This window comes from Leopardus geoffroyi, chromosome A1, assembly GCF_018350155.1.
Source record: "Leopardus geoffroyi isolate Oge1 chromosome A1, O.geoffroyi_Oge1_pat1.0, whole genome shotgun sequence".
In the NCBI taxonomy this organism is placed as follows: domain Eukaryota; kingdom Metazoa; phylum Chordata; class Mammalia; order Carnivora; family Felidae; genus Leopardus; species Leopardus geoffroyi.
In genome coordinates this window covers 11,854,389-11,879,241 of record NC_059326.1, presented here as the reverse complement: position 1 = coordinate 11,879,241, position 24,853 = coordinate 11,854,389, and the positions used below count along the sequence as shown (strand labels likewise).

At 33.9% G+C, this 24,853-nt stretch overlaps 1 protein-coding gene across 6 annotated transcripts in view; it reads right to left on the bottom strand.

Moving 5' to 3' along the window:
• Positions 1-24,853, bottom strand: part of PDS5B (PDS5 cohesin associated factor B) — a 191,910-nt gene that overhangs the window by 30,358 nt on the left and 136,699 nt on the right. For all 6 annotated transcript variants that reach the window (XM_045473553.1, XM_045473563.1, XM_045473587.1 and 3 more), the window contains exons 20-24: positions 20,215-20,338; positions 17,390-17,548; positions 6,129-6,197; positions 4,426-4,562; positions 1,660-1,783 (exon numbers count right to left, since the gene is read on the bottom strand). In XM_045473553.1, the coding sequence (XP_045329509.1) occupies positions 1,660-1,783; positions 4,426-4,562; positions 6,129-6,197; positions 17,390-17,548; positions 20,215-20,338 (613 nt within the window). The remainder of the gene's footprint in view (positions 1-1,659; positions 1,784-4,425; positions 4,563-6,128; positions 6,198-17,389; positions 17,549-20,214; positions 20,339-24,853) is intronic.

Below are 24,853 nucleotides of genomic sequence, written 5' to 3'. Positions count from 1 at the left end.
TTCAAACAAAGCCCATTTCTCTCACGTATTTCCATACTTCTGTAACAGTTTCCACTTTAAAACTGGTAGCACCAATACTTTTAGAAATATCAGACCAAGAATGTGATAAATCAACAGACTGTATCACCAATCTAAAAAAAAAAATTACAAAGGTTTTCTTCTAAGAAATTTAATATATATTTTTAAACAATTTTCACTTTCTTGCAAAATAAGATTATCTCTAAAATTTAATGAGAAAAACTAAACCAGGAAATTATGGATTCCTCGAAATCTCATTTTCAAATGGTTTAGTATAATATCTGAATTACAACACTAAAACTAAAACAAAACAAAAACAAGATTTGGAGATCTGGAATAGCTTTTTTAAAGACTAAAGTACCATATTCTGACAAAATGATTACAAAAAACAGGCAATTGCTTATGGCTAGGAGTTACACATAAGCACTAATTTAAAAATAAGCAGAGGGAAGGGTGGAAAGAAAAATTACAATAATCCCTAAAATAAATGCCAAATTCTTATACATAAGACTACTTGGAAAAGAAGGAAAATTAAGTGTAAAATGACCAAAAAAATGAATGAAAAGCTCATATTTAAATATCATATTTTCCATTATGGAAGTCCTTTTTAATTTTCTCAATGATGCTAAAAACTTCCAAAGTAACAGGATTCAAATACTATGTTACTCTAATATGAAATCTGTAAGACTAGAGAATGAATCCATTAGTATCGCTGTTAATAACTTCAAATTTTAACTGGCTGGAGAAATAAGAAATGTTTATTAACCTGTATCATATCTTTATAAAACTGTAAATGTCTGTATTTTTTATTCCTTTTAAGACCTCAATATATTCAATCCTCATTATTTACACATTCCAAATCTGTGAATTCACCTATTCACTACAATTTATTTGTAACCCCAAAATCAATACTTAAAGTGAGTAAATCAATACAGTAGTGAGTAAATGAACAAGCAACAATCTGAATCATCTGACATACATCCCATCTGAATGAAGTTGAACAAAGCAAGGCCTGTTGTGTCGGCTCTTGTATTGCAAACAAGTGTCCTTTTGACAGTCTATTTAGTGCCACATTTTTTCACATTTTTGTGCATTTGTTGGTGGTTTTGTTGTTTAAAAGAGCTCCCAAGCATAGTGCTGTTCAGTGTTCCTAAAAGCAAGAAGGTTGTGATATGCCATAGGGAGAATACATGTTAGCAAAGTTGTATTCAGGCAGGAGTTACAGCTCTGTTGGTCATGAGTTCAATGGTAGTGACACAACTATATATTAAATCATATGTCCTCAAACAGAAACACACATAAAACAAGGTTATGTACTGACAGACTGACAAAAATGTTGGGAACAGAGGCTTGGAGAAACCACCCCTGTATTTCCCTTAGAAGCAATGGATCAGTATTTGCTAATTTGGTGGTTGGGGAGACTCTGTAGAATAGAACTACTACAAATAACGAGAATCGAATGTACTATGTTAGCAACCCAAAACTCAAACAACAGTTTTAGAACTCTGAAATGTTTCTCATGCATACATTTTCCAAAAGGAGACAATTCAACATTTTTATCTCTGTATCATGGAGGACTTTTTTCTTCCTAAAAAGTCAAAGACCATATAAAGTTCTATTCTATATGGCCATCTTCCTTACATTGATAGCTAATGCGCAGAGCTGGTACTGTTCTAATGTGATGATTTCATGATAACAAGGTTCTTGTGCCAGCTTTACAATAGCACTTCCAGCTGCAAGCCTCAGACGTGACATATCCGGTTTACTAAAAAATAAATAAGAAAGAATTATAAATTAGATTTCTAAATGTCTGCATAAGAACATTCCTACTTGCTACATCAAATTTTTAAAAATTTCCTGTGGCCAAAAAAAGGGCAGAAGGCAATTCAGTGACACTGAACACTTATGTTTACTTAACTTTGGAACATGGTGTCTAATACTCCAAAGTTCTTTTCCTGAACACAGTCTATACTGAAGTCATTTAATTCTACATAAAATAGCTTTAGCCAAGATTAAAGCTTAGAATATATTTGTATGTTTAGCTAAAGTCTTCTGGTATGGATTTTTTTTTGGTTATGTGTTTACTTATAGATTAAGCACAAAAATGTCCTAACTTGTTAATCAGTCAACTAAAACTAATGTGCTAAGTATAAAAGAAGAATGAAAGCAGGTGTAGCAGAAAACATCACAATTTTTAGAATTCAACTTTTCAAATATTACCAAGAAGCTCCTTTTAAATTTAAGAAAACTTCTGCTTAATGGGACACACCTCAAACATTAGCAAAATTTTTCTTTTTCTTTCTTTTTTTTTTTTTTTATGATTTGAGAGAGAGAGAAAGAGTATGCAAGCAGGGGAGTGGGGGAGAGGGGGAGAAAGAGAATCTGAGACAGGCTCCACACTCAGTCCAGAGTCCTGACGCAGGGCTCGATCCCATGACCCCTGGATCATGATCCGAACCAAAATCAAGAGTTAGATGCTCAACTGACTGAGCAACCCAGGCACCCCTAAAACATTAGTAAATTCTTAAATAGTAAATACATCTAAACAATTCTTCCTAATATAGTGATATATCAGATGAATTACACAGTAAATCCTGATTTACTGTGATTATTTTCACTTCAAGAAGCCACCGAGCCATCATTTTAATAGCCTTAATGTATTTAAAAGACAAACTGACTCCCCATGTACTTTCACAGTAAAAGATTATTATTTAATATTCATAAAACAAGTATGTATCTACCATATATACAACGCTGAGAGTGACTTAAAAGACAAATTCTTGGTCTTCTACAATCTAATGACCTAATTGGCTTAAGACTCTCCTTTCTCTAAGGATTATGCAAAAATACTGACTGAATGCATGTCAACATTTATAAGGTTCTAAAGTTACATGTCCTAGAGGTGCTATTCAGTTAATCAACAGCAATATTCCAAGTAGCTATTATGAGGTAATTCACTTGACCACCACTAAAGGAAATTCTGGTTTTCTTCTGGAGTTTATTTAGTGCAAATAAAGACAAATAATTAAATTCAATATTTTACAACTAAGTTTTTGAAGACCAAATTTCTATATAAAGACTTGTTTTGAAAGTGAACCAATGTTACTCCTGAAATCATTGTTGCACTACATGTTAACTAATCTGGATGTAAATTAAAAAAAAAAAAAGTGAACCAATGCAATTCACATATATTTGCAGAATTAAAACACACATTTGATTTCATTAAAGAATAACATGAATAAAAACAGGTGAGATGAAATCTAAATATGCACATGAATAGTGACTATTATAATAGCTAGACAAGACATTATGTCTTATAATGATTATAATGATTATCTCTATTTTATTTATTTTTGAGAGCGTGCATGTGCCCACACAAGTGGGGGAGGGGGAGGGGGGGGAGAGAGGGAGAGGGAGAGGGAGAGGGAGAGGGAGAGGGAGAGGGAGAGGGAGAGGGAGAGGGAGAGGGAGACACAGAATCCGAAGCAGGCTCCAGGCTCTGAGCTGTCAGCACAGAGCCTGACACAGGGCTCGAACCACGAACTGTGAGATCATGACCTGAGCTGAAGTCGGACGCTCAACCGACTGAGCCACCCAGGTGTCCCTATCTCTATTTTATAAATGAGGAAACAGACACACAAGGTAGTTAAAGTCATTTGCTAAAGGTCACCTAGCTAGTGAGTGGTGGTGCCAGGATTTGAATCCAGGCTCCAGGGTCCAATTTTTGAATCACTATACTGAACTACATATTTCAAACAAAACAAAGTGTGTGTGTTTATATAATTTAATTTAAATCAAGTACATTTTTAAGTTTGCATATATTTAGATTTATAGTTCTGGAAACAGATTCAATAACTTGTCTTCTACCCAGTGTGTTCTTTTTCCTTTAGACTTTAATAAGAATGGAAAACATCAATTACTGATTGGTACACTAGCCATTTCACATTTAGATATTCAAAAAAGTAAACATTTATTGTTTAAAATATTTACAATGTATAGCAATACCCTGCCCCAGACATATGACTGCCATTTTGAAATAACCACTGTATAAAAGCACATTATAATAAAAATATATGCACATCTCCATGGGAATACTAATTATTTTCTTAAAAAGAAAATGACCTTTAAACATTTACACATGGGGGCGCCTGGGCGGCTCAGTCAAGCGTCCGACCTCGGCTCAGGTCATGATCTTGCGTTTCATGAATTCAAGCCCCGCATCGGGCTCTGCACTGACAGCTCGGAGCCTGGAGCCTGCTTTGGATTCTGTGTCTCCCCGTCTCTCTGCCCCTCCCCTGCTTGTGCTGTCTCTCAAAAAATGAATAAATGTTAAAAAACAAATTTTTTTAAACATTTACACATGATATTGAAATACTGCACAAGAATTTTGAAATGATAATTACATACCTAATTTTCCCCTGTTCTGTCAAGTCTCCATCACTATGCAATATTGTAGTTAGCAATCTTAAGGTAGAAGTTCCTGATTTACTGTGATTATTTTTCATTCCAAGGAGCCATCGAACCATCATTTTAATAGCCTGAATCTATTTAAAAGACAAATTGACAAATACAACATTGCTACATTAAAAGAAAAAAATCTGTATCAACCTTCAAAAAAATGAAATGGTTTCAATGGATGCTTTTTAAGAAAAGGAAAGGAAAAAAGAATCATTCTTTTCTGCATATATCAAGATAACGGAATGCCTTAAAGATGTTTTACCCTCCCACCCATGCAACTGACAAATGAATGATAGAACTAAAGACTAGTTCTTTTTGTTTAATGTTTCCCCATCATAAACTTTATTCCTTAGACCCCACGGTAAATCATGCTAACTTTCTTAGTCAGAAAAGTTAAGTTTCCAACTACAAATTATATTCCATCTTTTGTGCTACATTTTATAATTATGAAGTACTTAAGTACTTTAAAATATGTTACTGCCTTTAATGTTTCCAACAACCCTTTTTGAAGAGGTGCATATTACCTCGTTTTCACTTATTAACTTAGTTTTTTTACAGATCTATGGCTCAGGAGCTAAGTGGGTCTAGAACAATGGTATATGGCAGAAACTTCTCAGATCCCTCTCCTAGGGCATTTGTTAAGCATGAACTTAAGTGCAGGTCACCTGCCTTCTAGTCCAGTGCTGCCTGACTACACAAAACTGCTGCTTGAGACCAATGCTGAGAAAACGGGTTTATACTGGAACTAAAAGCACCAAGCATCATTCCACCAGCTGCAGAAGCAGCATCAAAATCTGAAGCTGGAATAACGTGACAAAATAGTTCCTAATATAAAATATAAACTAGTACACACATACACACACAACACGAACAGATTTATATGAAACACAACTAGAAAAACAGTATCTAATATATTTTTTCCTGGCAGTGGAATGAGATGTGGTCTACATTACAGACTGTAGATCCTTTTAATAAATACTCTCTACACTAGTGATGAATAATCTTTTATGTATTACTCCTACTTCAAGGAACAATGGGTTGAATTGTTTTTTAAATCAAAATAAAAAGTTTTATCAAATCTCATAGAAAAGGTGAATAGTCTTCTCCCGGATGACCATCTTTACTGAATAGGAGAATGTACATGAGAAAACCAGCATGGTCTTTTCTAAGCAGCAACATGGAGGCAGTTTTAAACACTTTTTTTTTTCTTTTCACATTAGGTTATGTGCAGTTGCCCATGAGGCCTCAGGTTTTCATTACTGCTCTTTACTCTCAAAGCAGATGGAGGGCGCCTGGGTGGCTCAGTCGGTTGAACGTCCAGCTTCGGCTCGGGTCATGATCTCACAGCTCATGAGTTCGAGCCCCGCGTTGAGCTCTGTGCTAACAGCTCAGAGCCTGGACCCTGCTTCGGATTCTGTGTCTCCCTCTCTCTCTGCCCCTAACCCAGTCATATTCTGTCTCTCTCTCTCTCAAAAATAAATAAACATAAAAAAAAAAATTACTTTATAAAAGCAGATGGGATGTCATATAATAAATATAAACACTTGGATCATTTTAACAGCCATATCTTTATAACAGGAATTTTAATACCTATAATGATAATACAATCTAGTGAATGTATTAAAATAAAAAGGTCTATGTATATCACTCACTTTGACCATTGTCTCGGGAGAAACTTCTTCATCTGGAACCCAAAGCTTAGTTGTCTTTTTTCCTGGGAGCTAAACAAAAATGGAGGACATTAAAACATAAATAAGAATTTTCATGTTTAATTAATACTTAGTGAATGAATGAAGTCTTTATCTTCTGCAGTGATGGTCATTATAGATGACTAACCTACCTCATCTATTTCTCAAAAAGGTTGACTTATCTTCACTAGCACCCACATATAGCACTTACACATCCATCAGCAGTTGATGCTTTGTAAGTGTGAGGAAGGACCAACTCTAACCACTTAAACATATGCTTCCTTACTTAGCCCTTTGAGACTAATGATTCAACTATTTAAGGCAGTTGGCACAGACTAGGATCAAACTCAACAGAGCCAAAAAGCAGTTCTTAAACAAGGGGTAAGATATATACAAAAAATTTTGAGAAGAAAAATTAGGAAGGCTTGCAGTTGACTCTAAGGAAGAAAAAAACATGCATTAATATCTTCCTACCTAAATCCCACCAAAATGGCAATAGATACAGAGCAGGGCTGGAAACCAAAAAGGGCCAAGGAGAAGGCCAGAACCTTAGAAAATTAAAAAACAAAAAATATACAGTAAAAAAATGAACAGAGCTAGAAGGTTTCCGTCTCCATAAAAGCACAGAAGGAAATATCCTCCAAAAAAGTTTGGGTGTTTTTTTGTTTTGTTTTTGTTTTTTTAAGCACAATCACAGAACAATCCTGAGATGACAAAGCACAGGCGCTGCAATACGTGTGAATTTACAGTGGCAGCCAGGGAACTAAAGTAAGATGACAAGAGAGCTGAACCCAATCTTGGAATACTAGAGATCCATTATGCTGCCAGATGACAGGAGTGATTTCCAGAGGGAGACTCAGAAACAGAACTCAAATGGCAGCTCAGGTAACTCTTGGGCAACAGGACACGTGGTCCCAACATCCAGAAGGCAAACTTGTCAAACACATACAGCTTCCGGCTCACTTCAGTTGAGAAATGCCTTCAAAGTATAAAGTGGAAATAATGAAAAAGCAATCACATTAGAAATGTTCTGATGAAATTTCTGAACTAAGAATATCAAAAAGATCCCAAAGATTCCATGGGGAAACCTTCCAAAAAACAAGTGAAAATCAGATCAAGTTGAGATTTCTCAGCTGCCGAGACTAGATGCCAAAAAACAATTTTCTGAATTTTCTGCAGCCAAGTGCCCTGAAACATAGGATACCAGTACTCAAGAATAAGGGAAAATATATTTTCAGCAAGCTAAGACACAGAGAAAGTTTCCAAGTTATACACCATTTTGAAAGAATTATTCAAATATATATTCTACTAAAATATTTAATTCATAAGAAAAAGTCAATCAGTATATATTACAAAATAGAAAAAGTTATAAATAAAACCAACAGACTCTCAGATGGTTCAAAATAATATAAATCCCAAACAGATGCAATAAAATCAATGACAGAGTAAATGTACAACTAACAAGATGAAAAAATGTATCAGTCAAGATCAAAGGCATGAAATGGGATATGGATTTGATTGGGACACTGGTGTAAATAGGATACTGATGTGCTTTTTAAATCTTATAACACAGCAAGATATAAAATTCACGAACATCTGTACAACTAGCAGAATATCAAAATAAATCAAAACAAAAATGATTTAAAAAAAAGAGTAAAAGATAGAAAATGTCATCACCACAGAAGACTTGACTATATCACTTTCAAAACCTGATAATATGAAGTGGAGATGAAAAATGGTAAGCAGAGGAAACACATATAGAAATATAAGGAAATTAGTAGAGCGATAAAATATTTAAGGATTAGAAATTTTCTCATTTCTAATAATCAAGACTGGCATTCTTCAGAAAAAAATAAAAAGGAGAAAAGAGTTTATTTAGCAAGAAAAATGAACAAAAGACTCAAACTATAAAATAATTCTCCAAATCACAACCACGAATATAATACAAAACTTAAAAAATCAAAGTACCTAACAAAGTTTTACAAGAAAATTTTTAAAATTTTCTTTACAAAGAAAATTACAAAACTTTAAGGAAAGACACCCTGTAGATGAGCCAACAAAGCATCCGTAAAGAACAGAGGGTATAAACAATATAAGTGGTACAATGCAGAGGACTGGAAGAAGGAAAGATTACTCAATAATTTATGATGGGAAATTTGGTTGCCCTAATGGAAGAAAAAAGAAACGAAATCCTTAAAGTCACAGCATACAAACAAATGAATTAATTCCAGATGGATTAAATTTTTTTAATGTGAAAAGAAAACCTTAAAACTTTTAGAACATATGGGAGACTATTTTTGTAACACTAGAGTAGGGAAGGCTTTCTTAAAGATGTAAAAAGCACTAACTACAAAAGAAAGGAATAAATTTAGCTACATTAAAATTGATAATTTTTGTTCAAAAGACACCACACAAAGGGAGTAAAGACACACCATAAATGAGATTTTATGCATTTATTATCAAGATATTGCAACATATACCCAGAAAAGCATTAATGTGTGTTAAGATTACTTATAAAAGACAAAAAGCTCAGAAAAAAAGGCAAAAGACCTCAAAAGGAATTTCAGAAAGAGGCAACGTAAATAGTAACTAGACATAAAAACTTAATCAACAACCAGGGAAATGCAAATTAAGAGCAGAATGAGTCTTAATGTATTTTCTAACTAATAAATGGGCAAAAGCAAAAAGATGTGACAATCCTGGGTATACATAGTGCTAATAAAAAATAAGTTTTAACACTGATTTTGAAAAATAATTTGGGAATGAAAAGTTAAATGTGTGTATACACTGTGATTCATCAATTTCACTTGTATAACGATAACCTAGAGAAATTCTTGCTCATATGCAACAGGTGGCCTCTATAAGAACATTCATGGGGCACTGTTTCAGAGAGGAAAGAAATGGAAATATTCCAAATGTCCACTAAGAGAATACATGTAAGTGATTTCACACACTGATATCATAATGCAGAGTAATGAATGAAGTACAGCTAGATATAATAACAAGGATTATATGAAGAAACAAATGTGTAATGACAAAAGCAAATCAGCCAAGAATATATATGGTATAACTCAAACATACGGATTGAGCCCCACGTTGGGCTCCATGCTGACAGTGTAGAGCCTGCCTGGGATTCTCTCTTTCCCTCTCTCTCTGCCTCTCCCAGGCTTATGCATTGGCTCTCTCTCTCAAAATAAACTAACATTAAAAAAAAAAAAAAAAGGAATAAGCAAAACTAAACAAGTATTTTAGAGATATACATGTGGTAAAGTGTTTTGTTTTAGTTGGGGAGTAATAGATCCCAATTCAACACAGTGGTTACCTGGGACAAAGAAGACACAGAAGGAAACGTCTGGAGAGTAATAAACCAGGAGCTAACAATACATAAGTGTTCACTGTATTATTATAAAACAAGTTACAGAAATGTTAAATATATACAGATCAAAAATAACATTAAAATAAGACAAATTAATGGGTTAAAAAAGGTGAAAGTTCTGTTTCTGACAAAAGCTGATTAGACTTTTTGAACCATCTTCCTTGGAACAAACAGAAAGGTTAGATAACAGATCTTTTTTTAAAAAAAATCAGTTTTAAGGTGATAAAAGAGCTACCAAAGCAGTGAAAATTTGCAGGATAAAGTTTCAAAAGAAGAGAGAAATCAAGAGATTTGAGTCTGGCCCTAGGATTGCTTTTCTCATAAAAACTGATAACTGATTCTAAAAGGGAAAGAAAGTGACAATTAAGCAATGTTTTCATCACTGTCACAGAGGTGGAAAGGAAAAAAACTGGAATTCTGGGCCCAATAAAGAACAGAGTCCCTATAAAACATGCTGGACATCTAGGTGGATCCCTAACAAATACACCCTACACCTAAAGGTGATCAGAAAAAGAATCAGCCTGTCAGAAACTGAAGTCTAGCTTCCAAACAGTGCATTCTTGACTGGACCAACGTGATCTGACCACAGCTCAACTACCTATCAGAAGGAAAAATAAATCCTCTTCAGAAGAATTACAAAATTATTCAGAGCCTCAAATTATCTGTAACATTTTTCACACACAAAATCTACCACTCAATCAAAAATAACATGTACAGGGCACCTGGGTGGCTCAGTAGGTTGAGTGTCCAACTTTGGCTCAGGTCACGATCTCACAGTTTGGGAGTTTGAGCCTCACATCAGGCTCTCTGCTTTGGATCCTCTGTCCCCCTCTCTCTATGCCCCTCCCCACCTCTCAAAATAAATATTTTAAAAAATGTGTATAGGACAAGATTTTACCAAAAAGAGAAAAAAAAAAAACAAAACAGATAAGACAAAAAGAGCCACAGGTGATGTAGAAATTAAGGCTGATGTCAACATTAACATAATTAAAGAAGTTCAATAATTAAATGACAAGATAGAGAATTCTGACAGGGAACTAAAAGCTATACTAAAAACTACAGGGGGGCACCTGGGTGGCTCAGTGGGTTAAGTGGCTGACTTTCGCTCAGGTCACGATCTCATGTCTCATGAGTTCGAGCCCAATGTTGGGCTCTGTGCTGACAGCTCAGAGTCTGGAGCCTGTTTCGGATTTGGTGTCTCTGTCTCTCTCTGACCCTGCCCCGCTTGTACTCTGTTTCCCAAAAATAAACATCTAAAAAAACAAAACTTAAAACATTTTTTTTAAAGCTACAAATAAATTATAAAATTGAAATATAAAATAAATGCAATTAAGAATTCAGTGCATGGGCTTAACACAGATTAAACAAATCTGAAGAGCAGGTCAGAAGAAAACCAAACTGAAGCAACAACAGGGAGAAAAGTATATGAAGGTGTCAAAAAAAACTGTATCATAGTAAAATAAATTGTATGTTTACAGTGCATGATTAGAACTACAGTAAGAGAGGAAAGAGAATATGAAACAAAAATTTTTTAGAATTTATGCAAGATATCAAAGCTAAACATTCAAGAAGATCTACAAGCCCCAAGTAAGATAAATATAAAGAAAAGCACATCCAGACACACCTTAGTGAAACTGGAAACCAATGCAAAATAGAAAAAATTAAAAGCATTCAAAGCAAAAAGAAAATCTTCAAAGGAACAAGGCCATCAGCTGATTTCAAGAGAAAAGGTAAGAAAATGGAAGAAGATGGTAAGGGGAGAAAACATACCTGTGTAGAATTCTAAACCTGGAGGAAATATCCTTTAAAAAAATCAAGGCAAAGAAAAGACATTTTCAGACAGATAAAACCCAAGAGACTGAATTCACAATAATCCACACTAAAAGAAATACTACTTTAATTCTTTAAGTAGGAAGAAAATCATCACATAAATAAAAAGGAATGAAAAACAAGAAAACAGGAAAAATATGTTGTAAATCTAAATAAATATTAACTGTATAAAATCACAACAGTAATGGTCCTATGTGTACAAGAGCACAAAAAGCATCAGGAAATGAAGGGAATTAAAGTATGCTAAAGTTCTTAAGAATACTGAACCTATTGTCCTGAAAGTTTAAAACAGACTCATTAATACTGGCCTTCAGTGAGTCAAGGAAGAATGTTGTAATCTCTAGGGCAACTACTAAAAGAAGAGGAAAATGTAAAAAACAAGTCAGTAAAGGGGAAAACAGAATAAAAATATTTGATCAAAAACAAGGAAAGAAAGAAGAGTAAAATGAATACAGAAATGACAGAACAAACAAGATAAAAATTAGATGGCAAATTAACCCAAATCACTATTTACATTACATATAAACAGACTACTCTAAATAAAAGACGAAGTTGAAAGAATATACGCCAGGACGAGATTCACTGTAGTGTCCTAGTTATGTCATTTAGATGAAGTTTTCAAGTCCTCTACTGATTACCAATAGTCCATCTTCCTCTCTAAGACTGAGAAGAAGATAAAAATGTCAACTATCACCACTTCTATTGTTTTGAAGGTCCTGGCCAAGGCATGAGGAAGAAAAAGAAATAAAGAGCATTAAGAATGGAAAAGAAAAAATTGAAGCTGTCTCGATGAACAAATGACATGACTGTGAAAAGAGAAAACCCCACAAATGCAAAAACTAACTGGTAGAATTACAAACTGCCTTTAACAAGACCCTAGGATAAAAGTCAATATAAAAGAGAAGAAACTTTACATCCATATCCCAACAATATACAGTTAGCAGGTAAATATTAAAAAGCATATTATCTACAATAGCATCAAATAACATAAAATGCCTAGGAACATAGTTAAGAAAGATAAGACATCCACACAAAAATTTAAGAAACCTTATCCAGGGAAACTGAAGACTAAGACATATACCATCTTCGTGAAATAGAAAGCTCAGATTATAAATCCATGTTCACTGAATGAAAAGTGGTATTAAAATGATGATGAATAAAATTTATAACTCAACATAATACCTATCAAAATTCCTGCCAGTTAGGGTGAAGTATAGGGAGAACTGACAAGCTGATTCTAAAATTTAAATAGAAATGCAAAAGGCTAACAATAGCCAAAACAATCTTGAAAAAGATACTGATGACAATAAGGAAGCAGCAGTAGTAGCAGCAGCAACAGCAGCAGTTGTCATTAAAGACATTTGGAGGACTTATGTTACTAGATATCAAAACTTGTCAAAGCAATCTTGAGAAAGAACAACAAAACTGGAAGCACCACGCTCCTTGATTTCAAGCTATACTAAGCTATAGTAATCAAAACAGCATGGTACTGGCATGAAAACAGACAAAGAGATCAACAGAATAGAGAGCCCAGATGTAAACCTGTGTGCGTGTGTGTGTGTGTGTCACACAATCTATGACACAGGACACAAGAATATACAATGGGAAAAGGACAGTCTCTTCAATAAAGAGTGTTGGGAAAACTGGACAGCTACATGCTATCTTACGCCGCATATAAAAACAAATTCAAAAGGGAAACAGTTTAAATAAAAGACCTGAAATCTTAAAACTCCTAGAAAACACAGGCAGTAAGCTCTTTGACATTTGTCTCAGCAGTAACTTTTTGCAAGAGTCTCCCCAGGCAAGGGGAACAAACACTAAAATAAACAAACGGGACTATACCAAACTAAATATCTTTTGCACAGCAAAAGAAATTGCCAACAAAAAAAAAGGCAACGTACTGAATGGGAGAAGATACTTGCAAATCATACATCAGATAAGGGGCTAATATCCAAAATATATAAAGAATTTACACAACTTAGTATCAAAAACACAACCCAATTAAATAATGGGCAGAGGACTTGAATAGATAATATCTCCAAAGAAAACATACAGAGGACACATGAGAAGATGCTCAGTGTCCCTAATCATCAACGAAATGCAAATCAAAACCAGAATGAGATATAACCTCGCACTTATCAGACTTGCAAATATCAAAGATACATGGAATAGACTGATAGTTGACAAAGGAAGGGGTAGGTGGGCAAAATGGCTGAATGGGGTCAAAGGCACAAACTTACAGTTATAAAATAAATAAGTCATGGAATGTGATGTACAGCCTGGTAACTACAGTTAGTAATGCCATATAGTGTATATTTGATAAGTTGCCAAGATCTTAAAAGTTCCCACGGGGGGAAAAATGTAAGTGTGTGGGATGGATATTAACTAGGCTTTCTGTGGTGATCATTTCAAAGTATATAAAATACTGAATCATTACACTGCACACATCCAAATAATGTTACATATCAATTATATCTCAATTAAAAAATTAAAGGACAACTTAAAAGACAACCTACAGAATGGGAGAAAATATTTGCAAACCATGGATCTGACAAGAGAATTGTGTCTAGAAAGTATAAAGAACTTTCACTACTCAACAAAGAGCCCTAAAAAAATGGGCAAAAGACACGTATGGTCTTTGCTCCAAAAGATACACAAATGGCTAATAAGTACATCAAAAGATGCTCAATATCATTAGAGAAGTGCAAATCAAAACCACAGTGAGATGCCACTTCACACCCGTTAGGATGGCTATAGTCAAATTAACAGAAAATAGGAAGTTGGCGAGGATGTGGAGAAAACTGGAAGTTTCATACACTGCTGGTGGGAAGGTAAATTGATGTAGCCTCTGTGGAAAATAGTTTGTCAGTTTCTCCAAAAGCTAAACACTGGGGCACCTAGGTGGCTCAGTCAATTGAGAGCCCAACTCTTTATTTCAGCTCAGGTCATGATCTCAGGGTTATAGGATTGAGCCTGGTGTCAGGCTCTGCACTGAGCATGGGCCTGCCAAAGATTCTCATTTTCTCTTTCTCTTTCTCTCTTCCCCCTTTGCCTCTCTCCCCATCTTGAGCACTCTCTAAAATAAATAAAAAAGTTAAACACAGAATCACCATATAATCTAGCAAAGGTATATACCTAGGAATATACCCAAAGAACTAAACACAGGTACTCAAACAAATACCCAGCCATAAAATTCATAGCAGCACTTTTCACAATATTCAAAAGGTGGGAATAACCCAAATGTCCATCACTGAATAAATGGATAAACAAATTGTGATAAATACATACAGCAGAATATTATTCAGCCATAAAATGGAATGAAGTACTGATGTATGCTACAACATGAACCTCAAAAAGATTATGCTAAGTGACAGAAGAAAAACACAAGAAGTCACATATTGCAGGATTCCATTTATAGGAAATATTCACAACAGTTAAATCCATTAAGACAGACCGGAGACTGGTGGTTGCCCAGGGCTAGGGAAATGTGGTGTGACTGCTTAATGAAAATGATCTGGAACTAGACAGAAGTGGCGGTCACACAAAATTGTCAATGTACTAAATAAAATGTGACTGAATTGTATACTTTAAAACAGCTAATTTTACATTATGTGAATTTCATCTCAATTTTTTTTTTTTAATGCAGCAAGGAAGACAGTCTTTTCAATAAATGTGAGTTGAGTCAGATGGAAATAAAGAAAATGAATCTTGATAGTAATCATATACCAGACATAAAAATCAATCCCAAGTAGACTTCAGAGTGTAATGTGTAAGTTAAATAAATAAAGCTTCTAGAGCAACACTGTCTAACAGAACTTTGAGATGGCAGAAATGTTCTGGGCTGTTCAACACTAGCAGTATGTGGCTAGTGAGCACTTGAAATGTGTGACTAGATTTACAATTATATTTAGTTTAAACTTAAACTTATATAGCTACATGTGGCTAGAAGCTTGTATATTACCATTGTTCTAGAAGATAATACAGGGAATAGGTTCACAACCTTGGAGTAGACAAAAAAGACAAAGTAAGTACTAAAAAGAAAATAATAAGATGAGTTCTGTTAAAATTAAGAACTTCTGCTCATCAAAAAACACCTTTAAGAGAGTGAAAGGCATGTTACAAAGTGGGAAAAGAGATTTGCTAACTATATTGCCAACAAGATACGTGAGGAAATCTTACAAATGAATATAAGAGACTGACAATTTAATAGAAAAATGTGGAAGATGCTTGAGCAGACACTTCACGAAAGAGGAGAACCAAAATGTCAATACAAATATGAAAATGTGCCTAAGGGCATATCATTCATTACACTTCATAAAATGACTAAAATGTTGAAGACTGCCATATCTAGTACAGTCAAGGAAATGGTACAACTAGAACCCTCATTCAGCATATACAAGAATATTAGCTGGTATAATCATTTTGAAAAACAATTTGGCAAAAAAAGAAAGAAAAATAATTTGGCAAATTTTACTAAAACAACTTATACATACTTATACTCTAAGATACAGCAACTAAAAAAGAAATTCATACGTAAGTGCACAAAATGATATGTAAAAGAGTATTTGTAATAGCGGTATGCATTTAACACCAGAAGTAACTTAGATGTTTAGCAACAGAGCAGATACATGGCATACACAAACAATGGAATACTAAACAGCAACAAACATGAACAAACCATTGCTATATACACCAGGATGGATTCATCTAACAAATGTAATACTGAGTTGAGAAAAAGTCAGACATAAAAAATTTACTCTACATAATTCCATTTATAAACGTTCAAAAACAGGTAAAACTAATCTTTGGTGTTAGAAGTCAAGATTATGGTTATCTTCAGGGAGAAGGGAAGGTTAATAACAAAAAAAAGACACAGGGGCTTTGGGAGTCTGGTAAATTTCTACTTTTTTGCCTGGATTGTCAGCTGGTCAAAAATGCTAACTTCGTGAAACCTTAATGAACCACACCCTTAAAAAGTATGCACTTTTATCTCAACAAAATTTCTGCATTAAAGAAAACAAAACAAAGTAAGGATATCAAACTTGAAACACATGATTAGCACACATAACCGAAAGAACATATGAAATACTGTACTTAGGGAGAAGAAAAGTGAGAGACATAGCTGAAGAACACAGCCAGGGACAATGGTAATTAACACAGGCCTTTGGTCTCCAAATTACAGGGCTCTGGTCAATTAAAGTTAAATAGCCACAAATCATTAGAGATCTAATACATACAATTATCTTGACTATTATCTCCCAAAACTATTTTTCCATAATAAATCAGTTTAAAAGTATTAATAGTATATTAAAGTATATTAATAGAAGATAATGATGAATATGAAACATGTAAGTAATATAGCTACACACTGCAAGATTTATAACTATATTTTAAGAGGAGAAACTTTATCTTATACTTCTTTTAATTCTCCAAAGAACCTAGTACAGTGCTGAGCACACAGCAGCCACAAAACTGGTTACATAAGTGTCTGCACATGCATGTTTATATGTGTGTGTATACATAAATATGCACACACATGCATAAAATGCCACATGACTATAAGGAGTCAATTCTCCCAGACTCAAACATGCCCTACCCCAAATACTCACAAACTGAAGACAGACAAAATCACTTAGTTCTTTCCTAATGTTTTCTCCTAGTGCTCTTAATTCTCTACTGTATGGAGGGAAAGAAACAACTATTGTCATGACAACCATAATGTGACCTAGCTTGTCAGTCTTCACATTTTTAAAAATAGATATCATTATAAAAATTAATCCACTATAAAGCTGAAAGAAAATCAAATGATATTTTGCATTTATCAAGGAATGTATTGCAGGTTACATGCATATGCTTAACTAAAGACATGTTTCAATGCCTCTAGTTCTACTGGAGATAACAGCATGTTAAAAAGATAGGAAAACCTCAAAGAAAGCAGCCAAATGGAAGTGTTATTTACAACATTTCACTTTTAGAAGATAACAATGTGAGGAACACAGGTCTAAAAAATATAAGTTACCCGATCATTCATGAGAAGATCTTTCACAATGAAAGTAGCTACTAAAGACTTCAAAGGAGCAGCAAACTGATCAGGTGCAAGGAGAGCGATATGCCCAATGGTAACCAATGGTGTTATGAGATGTTCCAGGTTGCTTGGATCTAGGCTCTTATGCAGAGGCTGAAAATGAGAAAAGGAAAACATATTCAACTCTATAAATATGTAAATAAACCATTCACATATTTCATGCTCAAATCAAAAAAAAACCTATAGAAGCTTCAATACATATACATGATGTAAGTAGTAGCTCAAGCTTATATTTAAACTATAGGTTATTTATATCTAAAAGGCATCACATTTAATTATTTTCAGTTTTGCCCAAGTCATATTTTAGAAATAGGTAAAAAAAATTTCAGCATGGGAGAATCATATTATGTATTGTATATTTTATGATCACGTAGATGAATATGTTAGAGACTGGCAGTGTTCACCAATATCCACTTCTGTTCTACTTCCTGCATGGCTACACATGCAGCTTCTTCTGCAGTTAGATGAGAATATGTGAAAAACAGTTATTAACTGTTATTAACAATTAATATTAATAATCTGGTTATTAACAGATTGGGGGCAAAAGTGAGGTATGCAATCCCCGCACTGAAGCAAGTATGAGAAATGTATCTTCTCCATATTCTCTCTTTACTCACTGACAGGCTTACTACCAAGGTTCCAGCGGGACTAAAAAGAGAAGCCATTTGTCAAAAAAAGTCTGTGTGTCTAAACTGTTGATTAGAATACAATCCAAACACCCAACTGGACATTTTTTCAGGAGCAAGAAATAAACTTTATTATATAGAGTCACATGCATTTTTGTGCATTTTTATACCATCAACTATTAAGTGCCACAACTAAGAGAATTATTTTTATTATTCTGATAGAAAACTCAAACATTAATACATATTTTGCCATGACAAAAGAATGAGACTCCTCGTATACCCATGTAGGATAATACCTAAAATGTTTTGTTACAATTTTAAAATAGGGATTTCCCAAGAGTGACTATAGTAGACTATCACTAGCATAAGCAGAGAGGGAAAGGGACAAAATCTATGTGTGTGATTTTGTGTGTGTTGTGTGTGTGTGTGTGTGTATTATGTGTATTATGAATAAATACTCTTGAGAAAAGTGTATTAGAAACTGGTAACACTGGTTACCTCTGGGAATGAGAAGTGGGTAGCTGGGGATATGGGGCTGAGATGGAGGAGAAAACTTATTATTTTACTACTTACTATTTGGATTTGTTTTGTATCTTTTGATTTGTAAACAAGTAAATAGATTATTAAAATTTTCAGTGACACTTTTAATAAAGAGTTGATGCTGTCCTCCCATGCTGAACACCAAGAATTCTAGGCTTGAAAAACAATATTAAACTGTTCTTCCCCTAAAATATCGGGTCAATATAAGGTGCATTTGGCCAAAAGTATATTTAAATGAGTTTACTTCTCGCTATTCTTGATGACTTCCCTCAATACTTCCATTGTACACCAAAATGCCAGATTCTTTGTATTATAAATGAAAATCTGATCATGCGGGTTTTTCAATAATGAGTGTGACAATTTTACAAAATAAGGTAATAAAATCATTTCTAAGAAAGCAAAATTAATAGACCCTGGATTAACAGTAGTCTCATAAAGGCCAGATACCTCTATGAAACCTTTTCTCAGAAGGTAGCCAACCTATACATTATAGCAGAAGGATTACAGGTTAGGTTATGGTAAAGATAAAATAAAATATCAGAGAAAAAAATAAATAAAATACCAGATATATAATATCAAAATTAAAATAAAAGTACATAACAAATTCAAGTTATTATTAACGTTATCTTGCTCTTTATCACCATTGAAAGGAATAGAAAGGAGTCTAATCAAGAAAAACAAAAGCTTTCTAAATCAACATGAATTCATTAAAGTCATTCTCATATATAAAAACAGACTACAAAAAATGCCTCACCCCAAAAGGCACAAAATTAAAAATAAATTATTTGCTATATACAGCAAAGACAATGTTTGATAAAGACAACTACTTTTCTTCCTTGTTCAGGTCTTTAGCATTATACATGAAGATTTGAAAAGGTTACCATAAATGTTTCAAAACAGGGATAACAAGTCAAAGTTTTTATGGTGAAGTAGCTTCAGCATACTTTCCAAACTGCTTTGATTTCATTTAAGGTTCCTGCACTATGTAAAAATGCTAAATATATAGTAAGAATACTAAAGATAGCCCCAGATTATAGTAGATTAAAATAAAATGCAATGCTTAGAAAGGGAAATAGTAATTTCTATTTAATAAAATAGAAAAAATAATATGAAATATGTATTTAAAAAACAATTTAATCTGTATAAAATTAGGTCAGTGATTATCTAAGTATAAATCTATTTGTACTTTATATTACCAATTAGAATTGACAAAACTCCACAAACTTCAGCAGTATCTCGTAAACAGAACTCTAATTTTTAAACCTATAAACTGACAGAATAATCATTACTGATTATCACTAAGTATGATTTTATATATAGTTACTTATTAATGAAAAAGCTTCCTAATATTAAATGTATAATACCAAAAACTACGATATAATTGTTTGATTTCTGAATTTAAGTTAGTACTAAACATCTAAATAATCAGATATTTTCATATTTTAACCACTCATCAATATTGATTATACTGATTCAAATCCTGAAAACATACTATAAAATGATGCATCTCCAAATGTGAACATTCTATAAAATCATTAATATGTGTTTTTTAACTATAATATATGAAACAAAAAAATTTTTTTTTCTCTTTACCTCAAATATCTGTGCAAACTGGGTCTCTTTACTAGAAAATATCGCATGGATACAATGAATGGCGTATTTGGCTTGACGGGGGGGTCCTTTTTTAGATTTGTGATGTAAAACAGGAAGCAAAGCTCTAAAGAAAACAAAAAATGAAATTAAAGAAAAACAGTAAACCAGAAAAATCAGCAAGACTCCACTAGATACTTTACCATTTGTATTTTTTAAGTAATGTTTTGTAAGAACAAAAAAATCTACTTGAACTCATTTTTAACTGTCTCTAATTCTGCTTTATAAACATCTATATTAAAAATACAGTCCAAATACAAGAGTTTTTTTCTTTTTACTTAACAATTCTAAATACAAACATGGATGGCGACCCATTTCTTCTTAATGTCATTCCCATTAGCTTCTTCTCTTTTATTCTCACAGCTATCACTCCCGCTAAATTGTTGCCACCTTATACAACATATAAGACCACTATAATGGGACCTAAACTTTTTCAAGTCCCTTTCTTCTTCTGATTCATTTTTCATTTTATACCAGGACAACCTACATAACGGGAAATCGGATTATAAAACCTATACAAACTAAGTATTTACTATGTGCTGGGCACTATTAAAAGTCCCCAAATGCTTGCCTTCATGCTACCAGCATATTTTGGACAAGACAAACAATAATACATAAATTAGCAAAATATGTGTTACGTCAAGTTGGGATAACTTCTGTGGAGGAAAAAAAGGAAAAGAAAGAAGACAGGATAGGGAGTGGGGAGAGGTGTGTGAGTATTATAATTTGAAAGAGGGTGGTTACAGAAGACCCTGCAGATAAAGTAACATTTGAGCAGAGTTCTGGAGTAAGTCATGTAGCTGGAAGAAGGTTCAGGTATCATATCATTACACAACACAAAAACTTAGAAAGAATAATGAATAAAGCAAGATCTCTTAGCTCAACTATTCAAACATCTCACAGTGAAAGCAACTTCTGAATCTACCTCCTTGCTCAATACCAACCCAGGGCCCAAATACTAAGAATTCATAGATACAATAATTCATCAACAGTAATAGAGTATCACAAAAGACACCAACAGTAAAATATAATAAAAAGACAAGTGATAAATTGAGGGGAAATTCTACATTTTGTTTCACAAAGGGTTAATATACTTAATGTAAGGATCGTCTACAAATATAGAATGAAATGACAAGCAATATCATGGACAAATGGGCTGGACACAAAATAAAGTTTTTCAAAAGTAGATATACAGGGGCACCTGGGTGGCTCAGTAGTTAAGCATCTGACTTCAGGTCAGATCATGATCTGAAAGAGTTCGAACCATGCATCGGGCTCTGTGCTGACAGCTCAGAGCCTAGAGCCTGCTTTGGATTCTGTGTCTCCCTCTCTCGGTCCCTCCCCAACTCACGTGTGTGTTCTCTCTCTCTCTGTCTCTCTCTCTCTCTCTCTCTCCCTCCCAAAAATAAATATTAAAATAAGTAGATATTTATGTGTGATAGAGATGTGTGAAAAGACGTTTACTTTCACTCATTTACAAACAATTAAAAACATACAAATTAAAAGTTCACATGATGAGGGCATATCTGAAATGGGATTCTCTCCTACTTTAAACAAGCAGAAAACAGATAAACATGTTAAAGGTTTTGGACACAGGACAACAGGCAGCATATGACTGTAATCCCTAAAAGATGGAAAATAAACTACAAGAGGCCTACATCTATCCTCACTTGCTGCCTGCAGGCTCCAGACTGCCATGTAAGGAGAAGTAACCCAGTAAGAATCTGGTGGTAGCATGGAGTTGAGGGAGACCGAGATGGGAGTTGAAGCAGCTATAATTTCTAGGGCAGAATTCCACAGAGGAGTGAGCTACAAAGACAGCAAGAGAGCTTGAATTCTGGAGATCCACAGAGGGGTGTCGCAAGTCACTGACTGAATAATAATCAGTGCCATGCATGAGGAAGAAAAAAACTACCTGAGACCAGGAAAAGAACACTGGAAAGCAATAAGCCAAGAAATGCCCTAACGCACCTGGGGCTGCTAGTAATTCAGGTCTCCACCAGCCACAGTGGAAAGACCTTGTAATACATAATGAGGAAAACAAATTCGTCAATAGAAATAGTCCCAGAAATGGCACAGGTGACAAAATTAGCAAAGACATAAACAGCTGTTATCAAGATGCTCCATATGCCCAAGAAAACATGAACATGAGGACAGAAATGAAACACATAAAGAAGACCCAAATGCAACTACTATGAAAAATACAAAACCTGTAATGAAAAATATACCAATAGGATCAAAAGTAGATTATATGTTACAGAAGAAAATATCAGTGAACTTGAAGACATAGCAATAGCAACTATGCAAAATAAAACCAGAGGGAAACAAGGACAGGAAAAAAAAAAAGAAGAGAGCATCAGTGACCTGTAAGACAGTATCAAGTAGTCAAAAATACATGCAACTGGAGTCCTAGAAAACAAAGAGGTGAGGAGGGGTGAACAGAAAAAAATATCTGAAGAGATAGTTGCCACAATTTTTCCAAATCTGATGGGAAAAAGACCCATAGTCCCCCAAACCTCAATAAGCTGCAAGGAGAAGAAGCATAAAGTAAATCATTCCAAGACATGCCATTATCAATTTGGTAAAAACAGTGATAAAGAAAAGAAATCCTAAAAATAGTCTGAAAAAAAATACACATTACATATGCAAAAAGAATATATACAGAGGAATACTTTTCATCAAAAACTATGCAATCCAGAAAATAATGCAGTGACATCTTTTAGGTACTAAATGAAAATAAACTGCCAATCTAGAATTCTACTGAGAAAAAATACCTTTCAAGAATGAAGGCAAAATAAAGATTCTTTTCAGAGAAAGAAAAGCTGAGATAATGAATTACAAGCAGAACTATACGATAAGAAATAAAGTTATTCTAGAAGAAAAATGATACCAGATGAAAATACAGATATCTAAAAAATGAAGAGTGACAGAAATGGTAAATGTGTGTGTACCAACAAATCTATCACTGTTAATCCAAGACTTATCAAACTGTTTAGAGCAAAAATATCAACACACTGTAGAATTTATAACATATTCAGAAACAAAATATGCCAACAAAAGCTTAGAGGGGGAAGGCATGGAGATATACTGTTGCAAAGCTTTTATAATATACATTAAGTGATATAATTTTATTTGAATGTAGATTATCTCCAGTAGTGAAGATAACAAAACAAAACAAATGAGCAAAGGAAGAAAAGAGAGAGACAAACCAAGAAACAAGAAACAGACTCCTAACTATAGAGAACAAACTGATAGGTTAAATAAGGTGACAGGGATTAAGGAGTGCACTTGTGGTGATGAGCACTGTTGCATGGAGGTGCTCAAGCAGTATACTGCACACCTGAAACTAACATTACACTGTATGTTAACTGGAATTTAAATACTTTAAAAAACAATTAAAAATAAAATAAATACTCAGTTAATCCCAAGGAGGGCAGAAATAGAGGGAAAGGAGAACAGAGAAAAGACAAAACAAAAATAAAGATGGCAGCTTAAATCTAACTATATCAATAATTACACTAACCATAATGGTCTAAATATTCCAACCAAAAGACAGTTTGTCAAACTGGATTAAAACAACCAAAACCAAAACAAACCAACAAAAATGTAACTAAACAAAGACTAACCTGTAGGATATTTAAAAGAAACTCATTTTAAATATCAAGTCCCACAAAGATTTAAAGTTAAAAAAAAAAAAAAAAGGCAAACAACATGACTTGCAAACACGGATATAAAAAAAAGTAGAAAGTAGAAGTGGTTATGCTACTCTCAGACAATAACTGCAGAACAAGGACGATGACCAGGAAAAAGAGACACAATCATAACAACACAGACTTGACAAGGCTGTGGGGAATCAGGTACATTTGTATACTGCTGGTGAGAATGCAAAACGTTATAGCCACCATGGAGGGAAATGTAGCAAAATCTAGCAAAATTATATATGCATTTACTCTGATAAAAAGCACAAATAACTACTTAAATATGGAATAACTATCAGTATGTATCAAAAGACAAAAGCAAGGTGGAGGAAAGTGTGTACAGCCTACTTTATCATTTATCTGTCAAAGGGGGCATACGAATACACATACATATACACACTGAAACACACCCAGACAGACATGCATAGAGGACTTTTTTTTTTTTCCAAGTTTATCTAAAGGTAAAAAGGAATAGGTAGACAGATGAGAAACTGAAGCTAGACTTCTTGGAATATATTTTGCTTTCAGAACTCTCTTCAAAACCAGTGAATATTTCATATAACTTAAAAATTAAATTAAATTTTAGGAGCTCCTTGCTGGCTCAGTCAGTAGAGCAGGGTTGTGAGTTCGAGGCCTACGTTGGACATGAAGCCTACTTAAAATTAAAAGATATTTTTTAAGTTTTATTTTAAAAGAGCAAACTTAAAAAAAAAATAAAATAAAACAAACAGGAGCACCTGGGTGGCTCAGTCAGTTAAGCATCCAACTTTAGCTCAGGTCACGATCTTACCTTCAGTTTGAATCCTGCATCAGGCTCTGTACTGAAAGCTCCGAGCCTGGGACCTGCTTCTGAATCTATGTCTCCCTCTCTCTCTGCCTTGTCC